This window comes from Cylas formicarius, unplaced genomic scaffold (genome assembly GCF_029955315.1).
Source record: "Cylas formicarius isolate icCylForm1 unplaced genomic scaffold, icCylForm1.1 PGA_scaffold_2__14_contigs__length_35257938, whole genome shotgun sequence".
In the NCBI taxonomy this organism is placed as follows: Eukaryota; Metazoa; Arthropoda; class Insecta; order Coleoptera; family Brentidae; genus Cylas; species Cylas formicarius.
This window is the reverse complement of record NW_026844319.1, coordinates 13,946,024-13,972,156: the sequence shown is the minus strand read 5'-3', so window position 1 is coordinate 13,972,156 and position 26,133 is coordinate 13,946,024. Positions and strand designations below refer to the sequence as shown.

Here is a 26,133-nt window from a genome sequence, read left to right as displayed (position 1 = left end):
ATACAAAAAACCTTCAACTTAAGCTATCGTAACACATCTACTGATATTCACCGAATCTTCAGGGTAACATACACATATGGAATTTTCGTCATTCCTTATTCATTTGAACACTTATTTCCGTTCGCAGCAAATACTTAATTATTCTGAAACCCACGGACTAAAAATCGTTAGTTTTAAAAATACTTCGACAAGTTAGTACCGGAAAAATTTTAATAAAATTTTGTTTCCGTGATTTGAACGCCAACCACCGTTTTTGTATTTTTCAGTTTTCGTGGAACACTGGAACACGCCTCTCGGCGTTTGACGTGTGTTCCGATCACAAACAAAGCCGCCGCGGCGCCTAATCTACCCCCCCTTCGCAATTGTCAACAAAGTAATTACAAAGCTTAAGAAAAATCCCTAAAAATATTCTCTTGATATGTCCGTAAAAATATGTCAGCGATACGTCAATAAATTCAATTGCTTAAAGTTTCGTAAGAGTGATATATAGTTGTTACGCGTTACGTCGCCAATCCCGCGACGCGGTTGATATTTTATAAATATTGACTTCGGTTGTTCCACAAACGTCGAAATAAAAACCTAGCCGCCATAAAGTATTACCAACAACAACGGAAAAATAAGATCAACTTCGAACTCGGTCTCTACGCGGTGGGCTAACAATAATTTTGCGTCGCCGTTCTACATTATATAGGCTATAATAAAAATCCGTAACACTAGTACTAATAAGTCGTTGCAAAATCAGTGTGAAGAATATCTCCGCGCGGCTACAAACAAATGTTCTGTGTCGGGCTATACCTTAATACTATAATTTATAATCAACTCGTAAAAGGTCCCCTCGCGCATATCGGCCTTAGCGAATTAAGTCACGCGCACCCTTGATGCCCAAGTAGCGCAGAAAATATTAAAGACATCATTTTCAACTCGGGACATTTAAACATAACAAACCGACGTTTTGCTAGACGTCTTTTTCTATACGGACAGATCCATAAACATCACACGCACACTATTTGTAATAGCCCCTGAACGGCCGATTTTATGAGGATGTTTACGAAACAGAAAAGGAAAAATTGTAAAAATTTTCTTTAGTTAGATACACTTTAACTGTGGAAGGAAGAAAAATTCATTAGGACAGACGTATCGCCACAATGATTGAAATTTCTGGGTCTGGGAGAACGTAAGAGATACAGGCTACAAATTCTTATTGGAGCTTTTTGAGGTTCAACTATAGTTAATTTTTTCTTAAACTCTCATTTTTACAATGTTATTTCGATAGTCTCTTTTATTAGCTTTTAAATTATAGCAGGAAATTGCAAAAAGTAAAAATATTAAAATTTATCCACAGTTTACCTTCTAAATTGGTCAAATATTAAGCGCATTTCACTATTGAATAAAGCATTCATTGCGAAAAACGGTTATAGGAATGTTATGTGAGAGGAATCTCACAAAATTGGTAAAAAAACATAACGGATTTAAAGGTATGAACCCACTATGGTATAAATAATAAATATAATGAAAAGTGCAAAAATTAAATTTGTCGGTTGCAACGAAAATTTTCGACGATGGTTAAGAGAAACGGATTTTGATGAGATAAAGCTCACAAAGTTCCAATGAAAATTCTTTTTTGATTCTTCTTTCTTTGACATTTCCGGCACCACAGATAAGAATGAATTATTTAGTGAATTTTAACAGGCTCATCTATCCGACAATCTTAATTTAATTCAAACTACCCTGTATCTCTTATTTCAATCTTGAGAGTGCCCAGTATATATTAATGTTTTAATAATACATAAGTGATTTTGGTTTTTCATTTTTCAATTCATTCGCTATACGTTGCATAATAGATGTCAGATATTATTGGAACAAGGATAATTGGCGACATTAAAAAGGTCATGAAAAGTGCAAAAATTAAAAATTTAGTATAAGTAAATAAGGAAGAAATTAGACTTTCTGATGGCTTTGATGAGATCGTGTACAATGGGAATTCTTGTTAGTTTTAAAATAAACTCAATTTTTTTTGGGCGATATTATCAAGCTGATCTATTAGCAAATCTGTCCTAAATTGAACCTGCATTTTTTTTCCTATGTTGAAAGTGACAGATGTTATTAAATAAAGCTCTGCTATTTTAAAGTACGATTTCTCCAATATTTTTAAGGTGGAAATTACTGTAAACTTGTGGTTTAAAGGTTTTATTTTTATTTTTCTTTCGTCCTGCATAATTTTTGAAATAGTGCCGATTTCTAAACAAAAATTGGTACCTACATCATTTTCATGACATTTTGTACGTTCCTCTTAGAAAAAAAAATTCCATTATTTTTACGTGAAAAAATGGTAGATGGAACCGTTTTCGGAATATGGTTACGTTAACGTTAAAAACACTTGAGAAATCACCCTGCAAAATATCAAACATTTATTAAATAACACTCCTAGATAGTAAAAAAAAGACGTCTTTAGGATGCATCCGTGCTAATCGGCAGTGGCAAACCGGACTGCTTTTCGAATCCCTTTCCAAAATTCGACGCGGCCATTAAACTATTTACTGGACTCCGGTAACGGCGAATTCCATTGGTCAGCCGAATCGAAAATTTAGACGCTAAAAGGTAGAGAGAGACAGACATTTTATCTAATGTTGAACGTAATTTTAAGTACGCGCTAAGAACTATAGCATACCGAGGGAAACGCATAATAATAACAAACAACAAAAGGGGGCCGTCGAAAAACGAACAATAAAATTCTGATAACAAACGAAGTGATATGCGAAACGACAACGGTTTCTCGACGGCCGCGATACACGGAAAAAGGATATGTGCTCGTTAATTTAACGTAACTGCTGATCTAACGTTGAACTTGAAAATGGGGATGGCGGGGATGCGCACGCGCACCCTTAGCGCTCGTCCTTGGTCGTCTGCTGCGTGGGATCGTTGTTGGATGTCGCGGAACTGTCGCCGTTCTTGATCGTCATGCTCCGGGTCGACGAGAAACACAGCTTCATTATGAACGGGAACTTGGTGCCTGCGGGAATAAAAAATAAAATACATCCCTCTTACTAACGGAAATTGAACGATGGAGAAGATGTGTGGGAGGAAACAAGTGAAAGATTAAGGGAAGCAAACAATTATTTTCAAAAAAACTATAAAGGACGAGGAAAGTAATGTTTGTCTCATTTATCGGACTAGATGGGCACTATTTATCCGATATAATAATAATCATTTTAGCATCACCGCGCTCCTGGCTTAGTTTGGCAAGTCACCAGCGACGATCGGTGAGAGGGTGCCATCGTCCAAGCACAATGCTCGCTGAAGCCTGTCAGCCGCCGGGCGTTCACTTGCCCCGCGTGTGCCTGGCATAAGCAGTTGTTTTGTATTTTGTTCTCGACTTACGCCAAAAATTTTTACTATTTAATTTTTGTGGAATCATTAAGTTTAACGCCTTAGAGATTTATTATCTATCAATCATCAAAATAATAAGACGATTCTAAACTCAATCCACTGTACTTCCTTAAATGGCCCTTATTTTAGCTTTTTCATCATAATAACAATAATTTAAAATAATTGAACCTACTAGACTTGTTACGTATTTATAACAAAAAATTAAGTTTTGATAGCTGCGATTTTTTGTTTTGTTTAAATTCTGTTTTAATACAGACAGTACGAAGCAAAATATAGAAACTTTCTCACTTTTAAACGTAGGCAATTGCCGCGGCATTAATTTGTACGAGTTGTATTTATATCACTTGAAAGATAAAAAAAATTAGACGTTGGTGGCTTGAAGAAGGTTGCTACTATGAGGAGAATTTAATGGTAGATTTAAACCTGGAAGATGGTACTGGGTTTTGAAATTTTCTTAGGATAACACTATTTGATCTTGAGGAATTGCTGACAATATTGATCTCATAATACAAAATACAGAGCAGTAATTTCTCCCTCAATTATTCTAACAGCCACCTTACGATTTTTGGCTGCCGGTGATTCATACACAAGTCTAATGTATACATTTAAAACATCTAAACAATCTTCAATAGTATCAGAAACAAGAAATATTATTCTGTTTCCGAAACACGTCCAGACCTGCAAACTTTTTTTCACACTTTCGACGGAAACCCAAAAACGTTCGAAACTGTTTCTCAATGTCTTGAAGCATTACTGAAACAAATCGTAAAGATATTTCCAAAATATTTCAGAAACTGGTTTCCAAAATTGTGTACTGGGCATAACAGATGCAAGTGATGTCGAGAAATCGGCTATTTGAAGCTGATTGATTTAGATATTTTCGATATATCGATAATTATTGGAATTTGGAATCCAGGAATGAACTGTAGTTGCAATTGTTTATCACCTGCGTATTATGGCTAGTACAGTGCCAAAAATGTTTACCAAATTGTGGGGGATATATTATGAAAAGAAGAGGACTCAGAATACTTCCCTGTGGTAAACCAGCCACTACAAGAATCTGATATATTCTTGTCAAGAAGAACATACTGTTGTCTATGAGATAAGTGTGATCGAATTAAACCAGAAGCATCCAATATAATTCAATATTGACAAAAATAAATCATGATTTATTAAATCAAAAAGTCGAACAACACAACCACCGATGGTGGACTGTTATGAAGGATGTGAAGAATGTCCTCTGTAACTTTAAAAAGCACTATGCAGTGCTCATAGACTCCGGAATGGTTTGCGCGGACAAGCTCTTTGGTATCCTAACCAATCCAAAGGAGTACTGACAGAGTCAATTACATGTTTTGTGAAATATTGGTTTGCATCCATTCCTAGTGCCAAATTTTTTACTTCAGTTTTAAACACAATATGAACCTCCCACGACACAGTTTACCTGATTCTCCGGTCCAAATAAAATGGTTACTGACTTATTGGTATTAAGCTTTAGGTTATGAACGGTTAAGATCTTCCCGCTGGTGGACGGAGGATGTAGAAGTAACGAATCGCTTCTACTATGTTTTAGAAAAAAATCACTTAATATGTTTATCAGTCTTATTACTTAACGAACCCCATTGTCAAAAATAACATTCCAAACTAATTTGATCTATAAAAAATGTAAACATGTATCAAATATGGGAAGTTGCTTTTTCTAATGCGCTCAAAAATATTTTTTTATGGTTTTTGGCCACAACCTGTTTATCTCTCTTTTAATCACAATGACAAATACTCTCCAGGTACTTTCCAAAATGGTCTGCAAATTGTATGAAGTTATTTGTACTATTCTAGAAGCTATTTGTTTCGTCTTACAAATTTGAATAATTTCAATCTATTGTGCATTATACCGGGATACCTAAAGTGCGACAAAGTTACTCCGAGATTTTAGGGGAAGCGAGGCGGAAAATGCTACCCTACCCAACAATACATATATGACAACGTCGTATCATTTCTCGTCCCTCTCTTAGATTCCAAGAGTCTCTACATGTCTGTGTTCCACTGGAGGTTTGACCTAAAGTCCGATAAAATATTTCGTATATTCTTCTTACCTGGACTCTCGATGGCGGCGTGGTTGCAGGCCATTACGGCCGCCACCGCTTCGGCAATGGTGTCGAACTCCAGCAAACCCGAACTGCTGCGCTCGGACTTCATCGGGAATAATTTGACATTCTTCGGATGGACGACGTCGTAGTCTTTGAATACCTGGATGAGTTCCTCCTCGGTCACCTGCGGCGGCGTGTTGAAGAAGTGCAGTATCTTGCTGGGCGCTTGTATGCGATTCTTGCTGGCCATCGAGGGGTTCATGAATCGGTTGTTTTTGTTGTTCAGGTATTCCTTGTAGGAGGGCGACTTGTCCGGTAATGGATAGGGGTTGGTCACCTCGCTCAGATAAGGTTGTTTGCTGAACGCCAACTGAAGTTTGTGTTCTTTTGGCTATAACATAGGCTTATTAGGTTTGGTCTTTTTTATTGGTGTACAACGTCAAAGTTCAGAATCCCAAATTGAAAAAACGCGTTACCTTATCTTCGTTGGCGTCGGAATCCATCTGATTCGAATGGGAATGATTGATCAAGGGGGCCGCCCCGGTGAGACCGACCACGATGTTGTTCAAGTTTTGCACGCACCGTTCGACGGCGACGCTGTCGCCCATTTGGACCATGGCGGTGCCTTCTTTGGATTTCAGAAATTTGATCTGGAACCCAAAACGCATTGCTCGCTCGGTACACTGTTACTACCATTCTATGAGGACTCGTTTAACAAATTACGAAACAAACTTTAATGCTTTTGTAGATGCCGGCGCTGAGGCGCTATGATCCCAGAACCGTCTAAACATAATAGGAATGCTTGAAAAATTCATCCATTCTCTCAGAAACTGGTTTAAATATAGGTAATACAAAAAACTTACGAATATCTACAGCATCATTTTTCAGAGCATAAATTTAATTTAAATGTCAAGCGCACACCACCAAAGCCACAAGACAAAATGCCAATCAGCTTCCGTCGTCAATTCCCCCTAGTACAAATTTTCATCATGGTTTAACGAGATTTTCAAAGATGTAACTGGATTTCAGGCGGTTGAGAACTCTAGTTCCTTTATCGAATTACGATAAAGACATGATTTTCATATATGTCCTTCATCAGAACTAATATCAATTAACCTACATCTAACCAAAACTAGAGCTGTTTGAAAGCATCTAAATCTAAAGTCAGCTATGGTACCAAAAGCGTTTTTTCGTTTTGTTACCCTGTGTTATTACTTAAAGCGCTAATAATATTTTTATAATTTCTGGAAGGTTGAAAATTATTATTATAGTTATATTATATGGTAGAACTTTTCGTAATTTTTATATTGCAAAAGGGTAAACTGTTTAGTTAAGATAAGTAGAAATGAAGCGTTCAATTCTATTATATTTTGAATTAAACCATAAATTTGTCGCTTTCAAGAAGATAAACGGGATAAATGGGATTGATGAAGTGTTCAATCCTATTATATTTTGAATTAAAAGATAAACGGGATTGACAATTATTGATTTAAATTAAATGCCTTTTTTCATTAAACAAATGGCGTTTTTAAGTTACAATTGGTTTCTGGAGAAACTCCTTATTTATTGGAAGTATGTAGTTTATTTTACGTAAATATCAATAGATTTGTTGAATCGTATATTTGATTATACAAAAAGAGGGTATGGTTTGACAAACTGTTGCGTGGAGTTAACAGAATAAAACATTTCTTTCTATGAGAGAGTTATAAATCAATATTGAACTCTAAAACTTAGTTGTCTTAGCCTCTTATCAGGCGTAGTATTGTTCATGGGTCCCGAGAGTGACAAAAGTTCAGTTTAATTCAGATTTGTTGCTGAGGAACAGATTAGTAAAACTGAGCTTTCCAAAAACGAGAAATTCTCAATGTGTTTAAAAGTCTTCGCAGTCAAAACTCATAATTCGGAGTTGCAAAAATAGTTGAAATGTGGTGAAGTATGACTAGAGTTGGAGAGTCAACAATATATCAATATCAGGCCACAAGTACAGGAAGAAAAGAAACTGTAATAAATGAGGATAAACAGACTGCTAACATTACTTACAAGAATAAAGACCTACTATGGGTAAAATAATGTCTGAAGTGGAAAATGATGATATTATTCCACTTATGGATAAGACGAACATTTAGAAAACTTTGAAAAATATGACTTCATTGATTGACTCACTAAAATATAATATAATATATAATATCTAAAGTTCAAGCCAGATTTACCACCTGTTCAAAAATCTCTCAACGTCTCAATTAATCCGAACTATCGGATATAACCTTTAAGTTGATAAATTTGTAGAAGGATCAAATGAAGAAAATAAATTTATTATCATTTTCAATAAATTTTATTAGGTAAATCTAAATTCTTAAAATAAATTTTATTATTATTAATTTTAGGTAAATAAATATAATAAGTTGTTCACCTTTTTTAATGATCGGTGTCGTTGCAAATTTACATTTTATAACTGTAGCGCATCAAGAAACAGGGCATAGGTATCTGCCTTAATTCATTTTTTACCAGAATCTTTGTTTTTTTATTCACATCATTATCTCTATTATTAGACGAGTTTTGAAATTATTCAAATGATATCGTGGACTTTCTTCCAAAGATGAAACTATTCTTTCACCTGCATCTTTCGATGATGCAGAAAACTAATACTAATATCGATCAAGCACAAATTAAATCATTCAAAGGAAACACTCGATGTTCGCTGTTTATTTGTTTAATGTGTTCAAAGTTCTTTGCCGCCAAAACTCGACAATCAGATCTGCAAAACTAGTTGAAATCTGTTCCAATATGACTGGAGTTTGACAGTTAACAATGTACATGAACGTTGACGTTTTTAAAGACTACTTCCAGGAAATGCTATATTTAATTCCTCCTGAGTTTGTTATAGTAAGAAAATCTAAAAAATAACCACGTCTTCTTGAAAAAAAAAACATAATTCGTTCACTTACTTTAAGCAATTTCAGAAAGATATGCTGAAAAAGGAGCAACTAGAGATTGTAAATTTGAATAAACTTCTTTGTACGAAATTTGTTGTCGACGAATAGTAATAATGTTTATTACAATTTATCTATCATTCTGAAGAAGGTTTTGGAAGCAATTAATAGTAAAGTTATTCCTCCGATGACCTAGTTAGATCTTTTAAAAGCGTTTAATTGAGTTAGCTATGCATTTCTTATTAAGAAACTTGAATTTTAAGGTGTAAGCACACTTTGTTTCGCTTGAAGTGCCACACAATGCTCAATACTAGGTCTAGTTTTTTTATAATATTAACGACTTACCCCTGAATATAGGATCATATATAGTGTTTTTATGAGCAGATGATAAAACATTACTTAATTTGAACTTTAAGTGATGCAGTATCTTCAAGTACTCAAATAATTGTTGATACAAAAGAATGGTTTCGTTCTAGTTATCTTAAATTAAATGAAAATAAATCATAGATTGTCTTCTTTCGAATACACCCGACGTTGACTCTCAAGATTAAACAAAGTTATATTCCAGAAAATCGACTTCCACATGATTTCAGACATAAAAATGATCTGCGTGTTCACTACCATACTATAAACAAAACTCAATCGTCTATGAACTTTCTTGGTATTAAATTGGTAAAGTAGAAAGAAGAACAAAGATTTTTAATGCACTTTTGAGACCGCCACGACCTATAAATTTTAGATTTGTGCGCGCGGAAATCGTTCGTTTACTTAGATCACAATATTGACTTCAAAGGTATTGTTTACACAATAAATTATTTTATTTTTATCTAATTTTATTTACTTACTCTTAATGTTTTCTTTCACAGGCTACTGTGATACTATTTACAAATCCTCTGGATTTCTGCTGCTTCGGTCGTTGATGAATCGAGCTTGCAGGCGTTTCGTCAATCATCCTGTTGGCTTCTTCAGACCTTAACTAAAACTGGCTCGCATTCTACGCTGTACCTGCTTATATATTGTTTGACGGAGCGGAGCAAAAACAGGGACATGAACACTATCTTGGGTGACTGATTCCTATATTGGTGAAAGGAAAAGAGTCGCGGTTAAGATTTTTTGATTGCTCATAGATTTCTATAGACTCTCGAATTTTTCGTTGGTAGAAGAATTGATTACATGCAAGAATCTTATCTTATCGAATAAAACTTTTCGTTTCGTGATTGTGTTCAGCAACTGTTGATGAGTTTATTTGTTATTATTAAGGCTCTTTCATATTCTTTGAGCCTAATTGATATTTTTCGTCCGGTATCTTGTATCTTTTCCGCATATGCATGGAATGCTGTAAACTCCTGATATCTAAAACGGAATATTCTCTTTGACGGATCGAATATGTGAGTCAGTTTCAACTAAGCTCTAAAAAAGCCAAGAGAATGAGTCACTGAAACACCCAGAATTAAAACAACTTTTTCACATTAGGGATATTAAATTAAGACAAGTCCGAAAGCAACCCTACACTTGCAACTGTTGTCCTTCCCACTGACCACATATCAATAGTTAACATCAGATTTAACACTTGTCGAAGATACATATGGGACAAAGAATACATTGAAGTGACCGGACAAAAAATATCAACTAGGTTCAAAGAACACGAAAGAGTCTTAAGACTAAGACCAATAAACTCGTCAGCCGTTGCTGAACACAATCACGAAATCGGAGATCAAATTTTATTCGATAAAATAAAAATTCTTGCATGTAATCAATTCTTCTACCAACGAAAAATCCGCGAACCTAAAAAAATCTATAAGCAACCAACTCCGCGACTCAGATAATTTTCAAGCCCCTCCTTTACTTCCTCAAACAATATATAAGCAGGTACAGATTAAAATGCAAGCCGGATGGTTGGCGAAACGTCAGCAAGTTCGATTCATCAACGACCGAAGTAGGAGGAATCCAGAAGATTTGTAAATAGTCTCCCAATTTTTAAACTATTTACTATTTTTATAAATTACGGAATATGATCCCGGTCATTAGCAATTTATATGATGTCACATTACATTACTATCTTCCATTAAGAAACGAAATTCAGTGAGCTTAAAAAAGTCGACATAATTAAAAACAAAAGAAAAGCTATTCCAGAGAGCTTAAAGAACGCCGACGTTTTGAATAATTATGTTGTTACTTCATATACCCTTAATACCGCCCCAAGGGCCGAACTTTTGATCGTTTTAATTTTACTTCGGTGACGGAGAACGATGACGATAATTAAACTTTTGAAGCATATAAAATGAATATCTCATTTCATTATGACGTCCTATCACCTGGCCCTATATAACACACATCATTAATAGGTGCATTTCATCTTCTTACTTCGCACTCATCTGGAATCAAGCAGAAATTATTCCCGTTCCAAAAATTAATAATCTGAATTTGGGCATCTTGGTCAGTATTCTATCCACATTTTCAAACATTCTAGAGAAAGTAACGGAACTTATTACCGAAAAAGCAGTCAGGATTTCGACCAGAATTTAGTTATGATAGTTTTGCAGATAGACTTAAGTAGAACATTTGATATGGTCAATTATGTTAGTGTTTCTACTCAGATTTAAATCATTCCTGTCCAATGGAACTGAGCAAGTGCTTATTAACGAAATGCGTTCAAATTGCAGCAACATCAAATTCGGAGTACCTGGGGCCCCTACTGTACACTATTTATACTTGTCAACTTCATCGGTCACTTTTACAATTGATCACAATCATAGTGATCAATTACTTTTGGAAATGATATTCAGGTTGAAAAGGTAAAAACAGAATTTAATGATTTAATGCCTGGGACGAGAAATTAAAAAACTTCTGCGTATCTTCTTGGTTTTATCTAAGTTAAATCACTGCTGCGTAATCTTTGGCCATTGTCTCGACTCAGTGGATAAAAGGCGTGTACAAAAACTTCAAAACTCATGTCTAAGGTTAATATTTACCTTGTACGATGTCGTCGCCATATTTCAAATTACTTAGAGATTTCAGGATGGCTTAATATACACAAGAGATTTAAGTTACATATGGACACCAATCATAAAAATAAATGGTATCTTTATCTATTTAACAAAGTTTTTTGTATGCGTTCACGGTTTAAATTTACCAATTTACGAGAACATTTCTTGTTACTAAACTCAATATTTCAGTTTCGTGTTTATTCTATAAAAAAATCTCTCTTCTGCTTTAAAATCCCTCCTCGCTGCAAACAAAAAAAAAGGTTGACGTTCATACGTACATATCAAATTTAATATCCCCAGAAAGCGTGGCAGCGTAACGAACAAAGGAAGCAAAAAATAAAAAAAAAAAGTTGGCTAGATTTGACGTATATGCCGGGAACACTTTATAAAGTGGACCACGTCTGCCAACGTTGTATGAATTGAATTTTAAATCGGGCGGCGGACATTTTCGTCGGCAAATTCGGTATTGATATAGAGTCGGGGCACACCGGCAACAGTTAATTTTCGATATTGACGGATCCAATGTGAGAGACAACACTGGATATGATGTAATGGACGCTTTTGAACTAACCGCACACATAACACCAAGTTTTCCTAACCAGGCATTCTAAAAACATTGCTGTGATTACCTATACAGGGTAATTTAGGTTTTGCTAGAATAACTTCAGGTATAACTTGTAAAATGGCACCAAATTTTGAATAATTATTTGGTTTTAATTTTATTGGTCGTAAGCCACAAGATGTCAACACGCAAGTGTTTGGTAAGATGTTAAAATTTAGATTAATTGCAATACAGGGTGTTTTTTTTGGTGGGTGTCAACTGTACGTAACCTTGTAGAACTTTTTTGTCTCACGCCACTGGGCAATTTTATAACTTTGTAACTTTTTCCGACATTTTGAGTTTTCGAGATATTCCACAAAATTCCGGACACTATTATGGAACAGGCTCAAAACAAAATGACTCTGAAAAATGTACTAACTGCTGCTCGAATTGTAATGGGATCGTTTCTTAAGATATTACAGATGTTCTGTATTCTTTCAATTAATCTATTAAGTCCTATCCATCCTCCAGGATAATTTTCGTCCAACCACTACAGCACTTGCCATCCATAGTGTGCAGGAACACGGTCTAATTGTATCCAACTTCAAGAACTTCAAAAAGTTTTACAGAAAAATATGGAACAAATTGGCATTTACGCGAGGAGATTGTTATTTATAACAGCAATCGACACATTTGCACTGAGCTCGTGGATGAAAGTCATGATAGTTCACGGTTCCAGCTCTCGTGAAATTAGACGCATCTCTCGATAGAAGATGTTGCAGAAAATGTGAATTTATTTTGAAAAATTCACTGTTCAACGGCAGCAATAGAATTTCCGTCGCAGAAACCATAAGCATAATGAGTGTCGGCGTATTCAGTATTTGTAAAAGTTCTGGGCATCTTTTTGCTCAGTAAAGTTCACAACTAACGTCACAAACAACAATGGAGTTTATTTTGGCTTACCCTAGTTTATGGCAGGATGTGTTTTGTTCTCCAAGATATGTTGCTAATTAAGTAAACATTTTTCCAACGTAGCTGAGCTATGTACGCAATTTTGTGGAATAGCTCGAAAACTAAACGACATATCAAAAAAACCTATGATCGGGAAAAGTCAGTAAAAAGAAAGTTAATTAAAAGGCAGAACGTATTTGAAAAAAATGCAAATTTATGCAGTGGCGCGCGACAAAGAAGTTCTAGAAGGTCCCTTGCAGCTGACACCCTGTGTCAATCTAAATTTTTCAATCTAAATTTTTCACGCTACACTTGCGTGTTTTGATCCCCTGAACCGCGCTCTATAAAAAGAATAATAATAACAATAATAATAATAATATGTGCTGTAGCAGTCACGAAAAAATTACACAGTCTAAAACCCCAGTAGGTATGCGAAGGTCCTACAGAATGACCCAACGAATAGTAAGGCTACTTTCATTGTTGGCATTGATTTCATTGGATTCTTTTTTATCGAATGCAGGTATGGTCTGTTCATAGATATAAGAAAGTGACCAATTGCTTTTTAATGGGATTATCCAAGGGTGGCCATTAACATACAATGCAACAAGATTATTACCTAAAGTTTCGGAATTTAAAATCAGGTAAAATTGTGGTCCGTAATTGAAAATAATTTTATAGCTACCTGTGTTTAATATTCTTTGGTTTGGTGTACTACTTAGTTTAAGTTTATTAGTAACCATGCTTATTGTGTGTAATACAGCGTGTGTTGAATCGTGTGCGAATTATGCAAAATATGTGCGAATCTAGTGGTAGCTCAGGACATGCTCCCGCCCAAATGTCGAAAACGCTATTCTATTGAGACTAAGGAAGTTCTAAACAATGTTTATTTGACTCTCATGCTAGCAAGCAAGCATCTTTAGAAGAAACGGCCACATTGACGAAAATTCCAATATCAACTGTATCAATTGTGAATAATCCCATTTCAGCGGGGAAAAAAGAAGCGATGCTGACTTTTTCTCGAGTGTAGATGAAAGTGATCTCAAGATATAATACGACGTAAAATTTACCAGTTATACGAGGAACAAAGCGTGCCTACATTAGATATCTCAATTAGGAGGCTTGAAAAAGATGAAACCGGCGTTAAATGTGGCAGAACTACCTTATGGAAGTGTATTCAACACGGGTTTTAGATTTAAAAAAATCGACAAAAGGCAAGTTTTAATGGAATCTTTTAGAATTCGGAAATGGTGACTGGAATATCTAGAAAAAATTAGGATTTACAGAGAACAACAAAAGCCAATTATTTACTTGGATGAAACCTGGTTCGACACTTATGATACCCCGGAAAAGGGTTGGGTTGACTCAACTGATAAGTGTAAACAAACCTAAAAGAGGTAAAAGAATAACTATTTTGCATGCTGGCTCTAAAGATGGTTGGATGTCAAATGGATTTTCTCTGTCTGCGAAAAATATTAAAGATTCTTCTCTGGATTACCATGAAGACACCACCGCAGATTTATTTGAAAGTTGGTTTAAAAACAAACTAGTTCCAAATATTCCTCCTAATAGCGTAATTGTAATAAACAATGCAAGTTATCACAGTAGACAGTTGACTAAAACCCCTTCCTCATGTGACACAAAAGCAATAATCCAAAACTACATGTATAATAACGACATTTATTTTCACGAAGATTATACCACTGTATATTTAATTCCATTGAACATGTTTGGCACCAAATGAAATCTGCCATTCGTCGTAACAATGTTTTTCCCCGTGTTAACTCCAATGTCCTCAAACTTATAGAAACCGAAGTTTTTAACATCCCTCCACAAAGTTGGGCAAATTCGGTTAAACATATAGAAAAAGCAGAACAATCGTATATGCATATTGCAAACAATATAGAACAAATAATAATTAGAACAGGCGATGATAGCGATAGTGATATTGATATATTATGTGAATAATTTTAAGTAATTTAAGTAGGTAATAAAAATAATTTGTAATTTTATTTTAGATTTAAACATAAATACATACATAAATAAATATATATTGTTTAGTATATTTTCTAACAAAATCCCAAATAATTAAATTGTAAGCAAAGTACGGACCTGTTTCATATTTCATTCTTACAGCTTGCGCGGGTCTTTCCTTAATTCGTATCAGTTGGTCACTTTCTTATATCTATGAACAGACTTTACCATCCTGGTTAGAGTCAATGTGTGAGTTTTGTCTGTTGATAATAATAACAATAATAATAATAATAATAATAATAATTTAAATGACAATTATTTCACTAAGTATAGTTACCAGGTCAACACATAAACAAATAACAAAAATACCACAATGGCACACAGTGAAACGTTTATTAGAATTAACTAGCGAACGGATCAACGCATTTACTTTAAATTATACAGGGGGATGTAAGAGGAGGTGCTCTATCACTCTAAAATATTTTCAAGTATAAGTGTTGAAGTGTGTATAAGAACGTGGCAACATCTTGCACCCTCTGTATATCATTTCATTGTTAGATTCTACGCAATAAATAAAGTAGATTTTGTTCGCGTTTCCCTATTACCTATGTCTTACCGGTATCGAAAAGAAAAATAATTTCCCAGATTTTTAAGCAAAATCTTAACTTGTCTGTACTTCAAACAGCCTTTTCCAGTCAGTTCCTAGAGAGAATCACGAATTCTTTCCCGGCATAATATTTTAGATGGAACATACAGAGTGTTTCAAAAATAAAATTTGTACGGAAGTTCTAAAAACACGGTTTATTTTTTTAAATAGCCCATCCTATATATTCTTTCATTTTCGAATTTTAGGAAAGAAACTATTCAACTTTGTTCAAGTTTCCTATACGTATCCTCTTACCGTCTTTGAAATAAAAATTTCGAAGAAAATTTGGTGCATGGTGCTGTAACTAACCAAAACTAGCATCAGATAGTATGATCACCTCTCGTTTAAATTTATCTTTCTTTTCAATCATTACTATGTCGCTAGACTGATATGCCTTTACTGCCGATAATGCCGACCTTTTTAAAAAGACTGACTTGTGTACAGGAATTCTCAGTCCGGTTCTGTTCTTGGTGACAGTCGTCATCGACATAGCATAAAAGTCGACTTGAAGGAAGGTGAGGATGGAAGAGTGTCAAAATACGGGTAGCAGGAAGTCTTGGAATGTAGCTTAAACATATAATTAGTAATTTTTTCTGGGTTTTGAAAGGAACCCCAGAATACTATGCCATATGAAATGCAGGACTACACTAAGCTAATCTCTAAGCCTGCGAATTAGAGCACACATATTTTCGCCCTCTGGGACGGATTTGCCGTTCAATTTAACATATATTCTTTACAGGTCTTAACAGGTTTTGTCTTTGTTCAACCTCAAAGAGCCAACTTGTCCTCATTAGAACTGTTTCATACTCTACATATAAGTCGAGACTTACCCTTACGACATTCCCATAGAGACACATCAGATTGAAGACTTTGTCGGCATTGGTACGCAGCGGATCAAGACCGTAAAGCATGAGAACCGCGCCAGGCTGTTGGAACGGACCTCTGGGCGGCTCGCTAGCCGTTCTGAAGTCGGAACTGGGCGGCGGAGCACCGCCCTTCCGAAAAGCGTCGCTCGCTGCCGATCCGAAATGTGGTTCAGCAGAACCGTAGCCCAAATCTTCGAAACGATCGGTCGGATACGGCTCTGTAACAAAGAAATAATATGTAATACGAGTGGTCTTATCCTTATTCCATAAGCGTAGTATTGAACGTATAATGATAGTCAAGGGTCCCGAAAGAATTATAGTACATTTCGGGCAGTTGTTTTTAAATTTGTTCCTAAAAAAGGTATGAGTAAATCTGAGCATGTTAAAAATGAGAAAATTATTATTTTTAAAGCTCTTCACCACTGGAACTCATCATTCGGAGTTGCAAAAATAGTTGCAATGTGTTCGACTATGACATATCGATTTGTGCCCAAGGATTAACGAGAATCTCCAAAGAGAAAACTTTGAAAGAAATGAATTTTCTATACAAGTTTGAATTTACTTCATCTTTTTTTTACAGAAAATATAATACAAAAAGTCGTAAGCGTTTAAATTAAGAACGACTTCCACTTTGTCATGTTTAAAAGCTTCCAAGTACCAATTTTTGTTCCAAAAGCCGAGTTATGTAGCAAAATTACTCAGTAACAAAGGAATATGAAAATAAAACTCGAAATCGAAGTATTTAGGCAACACGTTTATATTAACTTTTTACTTTTTTCTTGTGAAAAATCATGTGAAGTATAAGACATTTACATCCCGTACAGTAGTAATTTATTTTCAGGATACATTCTTCAAGAGGCACTGTTGGATGACATAACAGGAATTGTAGTCAATGTGAGGACCATAAAGAAGATCAGGTATACAGATGATTTACGATGATGTTCCGAAGTCACAAGTGTTGCGTCCTGGTCCTCTTCGACGTTCCATTTTGACCTGCTAGACCAACTTCGGAGCAGCGTAGCGAGGTCCTCTTCAATAGTGCCCCAGATCTTTCGGGACTGTAGTGTGTCCAAGAGTTGTCTTTTGACTCCAGCTCTTTATCGTTTGAAATGTGTTCAATGTATGAGGTTTTAAGTAGCTTGCAAACAGTCCACATCTCAAACGCTTCGAGTCATTTTATTGACCTCATCTTAAATGACCAGGTTTCCGCACCATACAATATAACAGGCCATAGAACTCAATTACATTTAGTTGGACGATTAATGTTGTTGTAGGAGGACATTTTGAATCTCTCAAAAGGTTGTCCTGGCCAAAGTCATTTATTTTACTTAAAATATATTGAAGATCTTCCAAAGTTTGGGCCATTGCAACTGTCTCATCCCCATATTTGATATTGTTGATGGGACTTCTATTAACCCTGAAGCATCTGGACTCGTTTTCGAGAGCAAGCGGAATATTTTTTCTACATAGATGTTGAAAAGCACGGGTGTAAGAATGAGTCCCTTGTCTTACACCTTTGGTTATATCAAATACGTTAGTCAAGATTGTATTGTTTCCCTTTACTTCGGCTGTTTGATTCCAATATATTGTTCAATTATTAAGATGTCTTTCTCGTCTATCCCAATCTCTGGTAGTCTTGTTAAGAGCTTTAAAAACAAAGCTTCGCTTGTTCTCAGTCCCTTAGTAGATCCAAATTGCGTTCCTCCGCTCATCTTCTCAGACTTCTTATAAATTCTGATGTGGTTTATCCTGAGAAACGCCTAAGTACGTGACTGATAAGACTAATTTGTCGATACTAATCAGCTGACAGCCAATGGTTTCGCGTTTCACAGTACAAATATTTAGGAAATTCTTAACAAAATTAAGAAGAGATAATTGGAAATTCTTGGTCAAATTTCCTGCAGGGAAAAATATAGCATTTGGGAACGAAAAATTTCCTGGTTTCTTGGCGAATGGTTTGAGCTTTCAAGTACTGAATTATTTATAGCAGCGAGCTCTAAAATTAAAATAGCAGCAACCTCCCAACCCCACTCCATTTTCGTGGTAAATTCGGGCTTAATTGAAGAAAAACTTGTTGATTTTAATTGTTCCCCTTTTTAAGCGCAAATGGCGCTCGTGAATTGCGTTGCCAATTGAAAGTTCAAAAACGATGCTATAACAGCGTGCAAATAAAATGGCGAATTCTGATTGCCGTCGGGGAAATTTCGATGTCCAAAATCGGCGCACCGATACAAAAAAAGATCGAAACGATATGATGCCGATGGCGAACCTTTGTCACCGACGAAATCCTTTTAAACCGCTTTTTTATTTTCATTGCCGAACGCGACGAGGCGCCATTTTTCCGGGCCATTGGAGGTTTACTACGTTGCCGATTTTCTTTTATTCGGTAAAAATGAAGTCAAAAGTTTGAGTAGATTTTGGTAAGCTTATTTTATGGCATACTGGATTCAGCAAAACATAACAGAAACAAACAAAATACTAAAAGTCCATTCATATTGGATTGTTCCTAATTTTAAAATGCTGCTAATCGCAAAACATAATTTATCTACTTGCCAAAAAACGGTAAAAATTATACACTTCAAATCGAACAACAGAAGCAGATTATTCTGAAAGTAATAAAATATTGCCATTTTTTGACATTTACACATCTATATTATATAAATTTATTACGTATTTTTAAACTTTAAAAGTTTGTGAAAGATACTACTATAGTCGCTATTGTAGAGATGTGAAAAAGGTAAAAATGACGACCAAGAATGACGCACGGGAAAGAAGAGGAAAATCTTGGAAGGAGTAAATCTACAGAAGTATTAGGTGCATCTTAAAATCACTTACTTTAATATCCTTTAGACACTAGAAACATAGAGTATCAGGCTACTGACGGAAATTTAATCACAATGCCTTATAATGACGTTGAGATTGATCTCTTCGATGAAAAAGATGAAAAATGATTTTTTAATTGTTCATTAAAATAGTATGAGTGTCACAAACTCCCTTTCAAGGTTGAATGGGAAGATATTAAGAATTCAGTAGAACTGAAAAGTAGCTACACAACGTGGAAGAACAGAGTAGCTTTCGCACAGGCTGATGGAAAAAAGAATTACAAGATATAGGGACACCCAGTTAATCTTATAGTGTTCCCGTAGCTAAATTATGGCCTGTATTACTACAGGCTGTAATCAGTCCTGCATATGTTAAAGCTGTTAAAGAATGAGAGATTTCAGGCAGCATAAAAATAGGAACCAGAATAGCCGAACTTTTGCCAACCACCAAAGGACTGAGACAAGCTTATATAAATTTTATATTAATGCAGCGTTAAGCGACTGGAGACGCAGTTGCAGAGGCATGGGAATAGACGTACAAGGTGAAGAACTATTCACCTTGCTTTTCGTGGACGACCATGTAATTATAGCTGACGGCGAGGATATCGTATCACAATAACAAGATAGGGAACGAGGTATACGGTGCTGAGGTATGAGAGAAAACAGAGCCGATGTCAAAGAGATTGGCAATGTAAATTGGATATTAGGGAAGATGTAGTCATATAAAAAATGTATGTACAACCTTAAGGGATACCATCAAAGAAAAACGATTAATGACACAAAAAAACCCGAATGATTATGATTGGAGGGACTGGAGATTATTATTATATGATATGATTACTATTATTTATATTATATTATAATTGATGGTATTTTCTAAAACTACTTTTTTGCATTGACTGTTGGGAGTTCATGTAGACCCTAAGCGGTCAATATTTTATTGTGCTTCACTAGTCAAATTTTATTTGTCACTGTGACATCTTGCAAAGTGGTTTTAAGACGATCATGCCCATTAAGCGATTGGATAACAAGTAACAGGGAATTTATTCTGTTGATCATTTAACGAATAGAATGGGAACATTGGTTGCGTTGCTCCCATTAAATCTTATCTAAAGGCAATGTATTCTACCGACACAAAAGTTAGTTTCCACTTGAATCACGCGTTGGGAGTAGAGACTATAATTACTTATAATTTGTATTACTTATTTCGCGAGAAGTAATATTTTCGAAATATAGCAATGCTATTCATATATGCGTTTAGAATTTGACGGCGTAAGGCAACTTGGGCGGGCACACCGTATCTTCGGATTTGCAATTCTGAAGCGAACTGTTCCTTGTACAAAGATAGACTTTTAAAGCTAATTTAAATTCAGATTAATGTATTAATCTAAAGGCGACGGATGTCTTGTTCAAGATTAGCCCAATTTCTTTATCTACTTCCTCCCTCTCATATTTAACTAGTCCGCTAACATGGCGACTGGCAAACGGTTTACGTTTCTAGTTCCTACGTTGCACGGCACTCGTTCGTTTCACTAGAAATATTTAAGACCAGCCCCCCAATCTCGCTTTGAATTTTAAACGAGATCGCGTTTCGTAACGTTATTTGAGTTCGGAGATAGTAGCAGTAGTCATAGGCGGGCGGAACAGGATGTTCACATTTAATGCATTAAACCTCGATCTACTGAGAGATTGCTACAAATGAAATTTACTTCGTAAAATGTGATTTACAGATTTACATATGCTTTGTAGTCAGCAGTCAGTATAAATAATCGATTGATATAAATAGTAGACATTATATAAATTATTAGTAGTGTGTGCATAGTGAGTAGTGGTGTGTAAATAGCCTTTTCAGAGGCGGAGGTACACAGTAATGTATAAAGTAAGACAGCACTGGTGTATTGTATTTTCCTGGATATTGGCACCCCCAATCTGCTTTTCTACTCTGTTTCTAGTCGTATCTAGACTATCATGCATCCTCTTATCTAATTTTCATAGCTATTATAATTTGAAATTGCAATCCCGACACCCGCAAAGCTAAGATAGATAGTGTTAAACTCTACTTGCTTGATCATATTAGGCCTTTCCGAATACACCATAAAATCAGACCGCACGAGTCATAAAACTTACTTTCTGAAATCATTTTCTTTTTAGAAAAATCGTGCGAACTATTGAAAATGTAAACTATTACTTAAAGCATTATAGTTTATAAAAAACAAATTTTGTTCAATTTGATGATAATAATAATACAAATAAGTTAGTAAGACACCAATCCTGAAGAGACATGAACATGAATATAAGACGCCCAACGAATGATCTTTATACCACTATATACAAAACCAGAATACGCAGACGCAAAATATTGCTATAAATTAAACACAATCACCCTGAACTTCAATAAAATTATTTTTATACAGGGTGTTTAAAAATTGAGTGCCCTGATTTTAAGCATATATTTATGTATTATTCTTTATGTATTATTATGTATTATTCTAGGGCAGACCTGATCCCACATGCTGATCGATTGTCAAGAGAGATCGTTTTTTAGAGGTCGTGCCCCCGTTCCTCTCCCTGAACTTACTTTGCGTAGCGTCATAGATTCCATTCCATTTTTTTTCTTCGTTAATTCAATTCATTATCAATTGGCCTGTTGTGGAAAGAAAAAAATAAAAAAATCTTAGAACGTTAATTTGAAAAACACGTCCACAAAATGAGTGTTCTAAATTTCAAACATACGACTGGCGTGAATTGTCACATTCTGGAATCTTTATCACATTTCACGAAAACTAGCTTACTTTAAATATTAAAATACGTCAGGGTTTTGGTTAGTCCTCCATTGTCCTCCCATTTTACTTCTATTAAGAGTGTGGTTACCATTTGCCAAACCAATCAATCAATATCATGTTTACGTTGATGTCATTGACGAAAATAAAAAATTAAGGATTTCTACGCAATAAATGAAGATTTATTTTTTTTTATTCCACCGCTTGCAGCAGACCGGCATAACGCTATAAAGTGTTCGAGTCAATTCATAATTTCCGAATTTTCTTATGAAGTTCGCTCATCCGAAGCTCCAAGCAAACCGGAATGCTGTTTCGTTGCAACGTGGTGCTCGCTCCCAAAACTTTTGTTCCGGGCGCCGACAGCTGGGAAGTTACCTGAAAATTCCGCGACGTGGACAAATTGCGTGTCGGAAACGGTGCCTCTCTGCTCCTTCTCGCGCGACACTTCATAAATTCCGGTCGAATTTAATTTGGCATTTTCGCGTAACCCTTTTTGGGGGAGGTTTTCTCCCGCCTCGCGTGCCGCATTTCGCTTCCGCCCCCACGGGAGGAGGCAAATGCCGTCGCCCTAATTGCCCCGACACGGAAAAATCCCGATGACCTCAGACAATAATTGCTTTTGATGCCGGACGGGTCTTTCTCTATTTGGCAACGAGCGGCGACGGGCCAATTTAACATCCAATAAATGCAACAAATAAACGAAAAACGGATTCGGCACAGGTGCCGAGACGATTTTTCCCGACGCAATTATACTCGCGACCTCGCCGGCTGAGTCATTTTGGCTCGACGCGGACATGTTTCCCGCGAAAAAAAAAATATTCCGAAGCTATTCTCGCGACGTCACCACTTTGGACCGCGTGCCATTAGCATTGCATTGTATTATTCTGTTATCTATCAACAAAACTACGGAACTCATGCTCAAAGGCCGATATTTAACATGTTATAAAGTTATTGAATTTAAAGCTAATTCCTTTTCTTTCCCTCTGTTAATTATTTCTTTGGTCGCCCACCTCGCTCGCTCCTTTTTCTGTTCTCTCTGTCCCCTGTCTCTCTCATTTTCTTTTTCTCTCTGTCTCGCGCTCTGGAGACGTCATCCGACACCCTGTCGACATAGTTCTCGATCATTCCAAAGCTTCTATCTCTAATCTCCTCATTGATTCCCTTGCTTTTCGCGTTTTGTATTTACATTGTTTGTTGTTATTTTTGGATCCCAAAGAATCTTTCCTGCATATTTCTATCTTTAATGGCATCGTTCAGGGTTCCATCGTAGGCAATATGTAAGCTCAGGTACTTGTACTTTTTGTACTTATTCTCTAGCCATTTTCCAAAATCAGGTCTTGCTGGATTCCTCCTACACTCATATATTCCGCTTTCACTTCGAGTCCCTACATCTCGTATTCTATAATGAGTTTTCCAGTCCACGCGAATCTATCACGATTTGGTCGTTTGCGAAGCCGAGCGCCTATACTGTTGCGTATTTGAATATTTCCGGTCGAAATGTTATTTACGGCTTCGATTTTAATTTGGCTTGCATTCTATATATTGTTTTAGGGATGCGGAGCTAAAGGAGAAACATGAAGATTGTCGCAGATGACTGATTTCCATATTGGTGAAAGACCTAAGTCGAGGTTAAGATTCTGGGATCTTAGTTTGGTAGAAAAACTGATTATTGAGAATTTTAGTTCTGCCGAATAAGATTTTTTGCCCGGTTTCATGATTGTATTCGGCAACTGCTGATGAATTTATTTGTCGGGTAATCTTAAGGCTCTTCCATATTCTTTGAGCCTAGTTGATTGATATTTTTCGTACTGTGTCCAAATGTGTTCCGCATATGCCAGGAGAAGGTCAACAGGATAATTGGCGAAACGAAAGAAAGTTTGATCTATAAACACTCGATGCAGAAGATTTACCAATAGAATTACATATATTTTTCATCACATTTGAAGACGAAAATTTGAAAATTTACCTTTATCTCATTTGGCTTTTTTTGAAATATATCTTATATATAGTTCAATTATTTTGAGATAGCAACTGGTAGAAGTGTGGTGAGGTAGAGGTGCTTGACTCTATTAGGATTGCGGTTTACATATTGGAAGGAGAGAGTAATTTCAGGTGAGAAGGTCTGACAAATGACTACAACTCCTTACATTAAAAATAAGTTCCATGTTCAAAAGGGGGAAAAAGACTAAAAAATATGACTTTACACTTTTAACACAACATCTTTCATAGTAGTAATGTGGTAAAGTTACATGATTGCATTACTGTTAACTCTTAACCTTTCCTATTGTTATGCTTCCCTTCTCCAGTAACAATTTCACCTTCCAGAAAGCGCCAGTCAATTTTGGTTGCCTTAAATTTAAAAAATCATATAAAGTCTTAAAAAGGTTAGTTAAATGTTAATGTATTTAGTGGATATTGGTCGCACATATTTGCTACAAAATCTAAGAAAAATGGATTCAATATATTTTAAAGAGTTCGAATACTGGTTTACATTCACTTCAATTTTAAAATAAATCAATTTGTAGGTTCCGCACCGACTTGAACTGAGTGACCTTCCGCTGTGACACGCCCGATATTTATTTTCCCCATTCATCAGAATTCGGACAAAACCATTTTTACTTTACAAATTTCGCAACCTTCTGCAATGTTTCGCAACGAATATAAATAAAAAGAGTATGATTTAAGCTCGTTCATTTATAAGAGACAATTTAGTGGTCGATTTTGGGCGGTAAATCAAGCAAACGCGAAGCTTTATTTACAGTGACGGAGGCCATTTGTCACGGACGAAAAAACGGCCACAAATCCATCCAAATGTGCAACTAGTGGGAGCTAGAGCCAAAGTTTGTAAACGAAGCAGCCTGTTTCTGCATAGTCCGGTCAGATGAGATAAAAAAATTAATGGCAAGGTTGCAATAATAATAATACGTCCTTGGTATTGACCTGCTATTAAAATAAAAATAATAGAAGTATTAATAAATTCAATGTGTGGTAGAAAATTCAAGGTCAAACCGCAAGCATTGCAATAAATGAAGATCTAACGAAAGTTGTAGATCTTTTTATTGTATAGAAAAATTGTTCTAATACTATCAATATCCATACTAATTTAAAGGCAAAGTCTCCTTTCTCAAGAAACATGTTGTCAGAGTGGGGCTGAATTTTCATAAAAAGTTTGATAGTAAAAACCAGCTTCAATAATTGTCTCAATGAAAAAACGGAACTTAACACAATCAAACTAAAACAAAAAATGTTCAGATTTTCGGTTATTTATTGGTTTATGACAGCTGTTTCAGCAACACCGTGCCTTTATCAGATACAATTAATCGCCGTTGTAGGGCTATAAATTTTAATTTAACAACAGCGACCCGTTGATATCCAAGTGATCATTCTTCTATGTCAATTTGACAGTTCTCTACCCCCCGAATTCTTTTTTGGAATTGTTTCAAACATAATCATCAATTTTTAAATAAAGCCCGTATTATGAACTAGTAAAATTTTATTTCTTTGATTTGCACTGCCATCTGTGGCTAGTTAAAAATCTGGAATTACATTTGTGCGGCCACCTGCAGATGAGCGAAACTGTGGTTTGGTCTTCAGTTAATTTCTGTTCTGTTATTTCTTTTTTTTTCAAGCTTTGCCCAGGGGCATGTGTATGTATGGGATGGATATTATGAGTATTAAAATATACAGGCTATTCCATTGGTAGTTTCACATATGGCGTCATTGCCAGCCAGAAAGGGTTGTTCACAAAGTGTAAGTTGACGAGTAGAATTGTCCTGGTTATTTATCTCGTTACATTCTACGCCAAACATATCGGCATGAAAATCACGTTTTCTATTAAATTTTTAAATCCGCCATCTCGTTGCCGTTTTGGGACGGAGTGCTAGCGTAATTCGAAGAAGCAATTTTGATTCCGCAAGCGCTGCACGTGTCGCCTTATTTTTAATTTGGAATCTTCTCCATTCGGAAGCGCGAAATATTTTATCGATTAATATTGCCGGCAAACACTCGATGCAATAGCTGGATGGAGTGGGGCATGACATACTCGACACCCATCTTAAGACACGTTCTTCTTTTATTCACGACCTCTCTTCACGAATGTTAGCGATCCAAGGGAATTGTAGCTTGGGAAATTGCAGCACAGAACGTTTCTGTATACGAACGGTCC

General features: G+C 35.7%; 1 protein-coding gene across 2 annotated transcripts in view; it reads right to left on the bottom strand.

Moving 5' to 3' along the window:
- LOC132698414 (heterogeneous nuclear ribonucleoprotein L) overlaps positions 1–26,133 on the bottom strand; it is a 247,396-nt gene continuing 221,263 nt past the window's right edge. The window contains exons 7-11 of one of the 2 annotated variants that reach the window (XR_009618369.1): positions 16,331–16,584; positions 5,951–6,124; positions 5,481–5,865; positions 2,827–3,010; positions 1–2,591 (exon numbers count right to left, since the gene is read on the bottom strand). Coding sequence is in view for 1 of the 2 variants with exons in the window: in XM_060664455.1 (XP_060520438.1) it covers positions 2,883–3,010; positions 5,481–5,865; positions 5,951–6,124; positions 16,331–16,584 (941 nt within the window). In the remaining variant the exon portion in view is untranslated. Of the gene's footprint in view, positions 3,011–5,480; positions 5,866–5,950; positions 6,125–16,330; positions 16,585–26,133 lie in introns of both variants that reach the window. The other variant, XM_060664455.1, reaches the window with a different exon arrangement.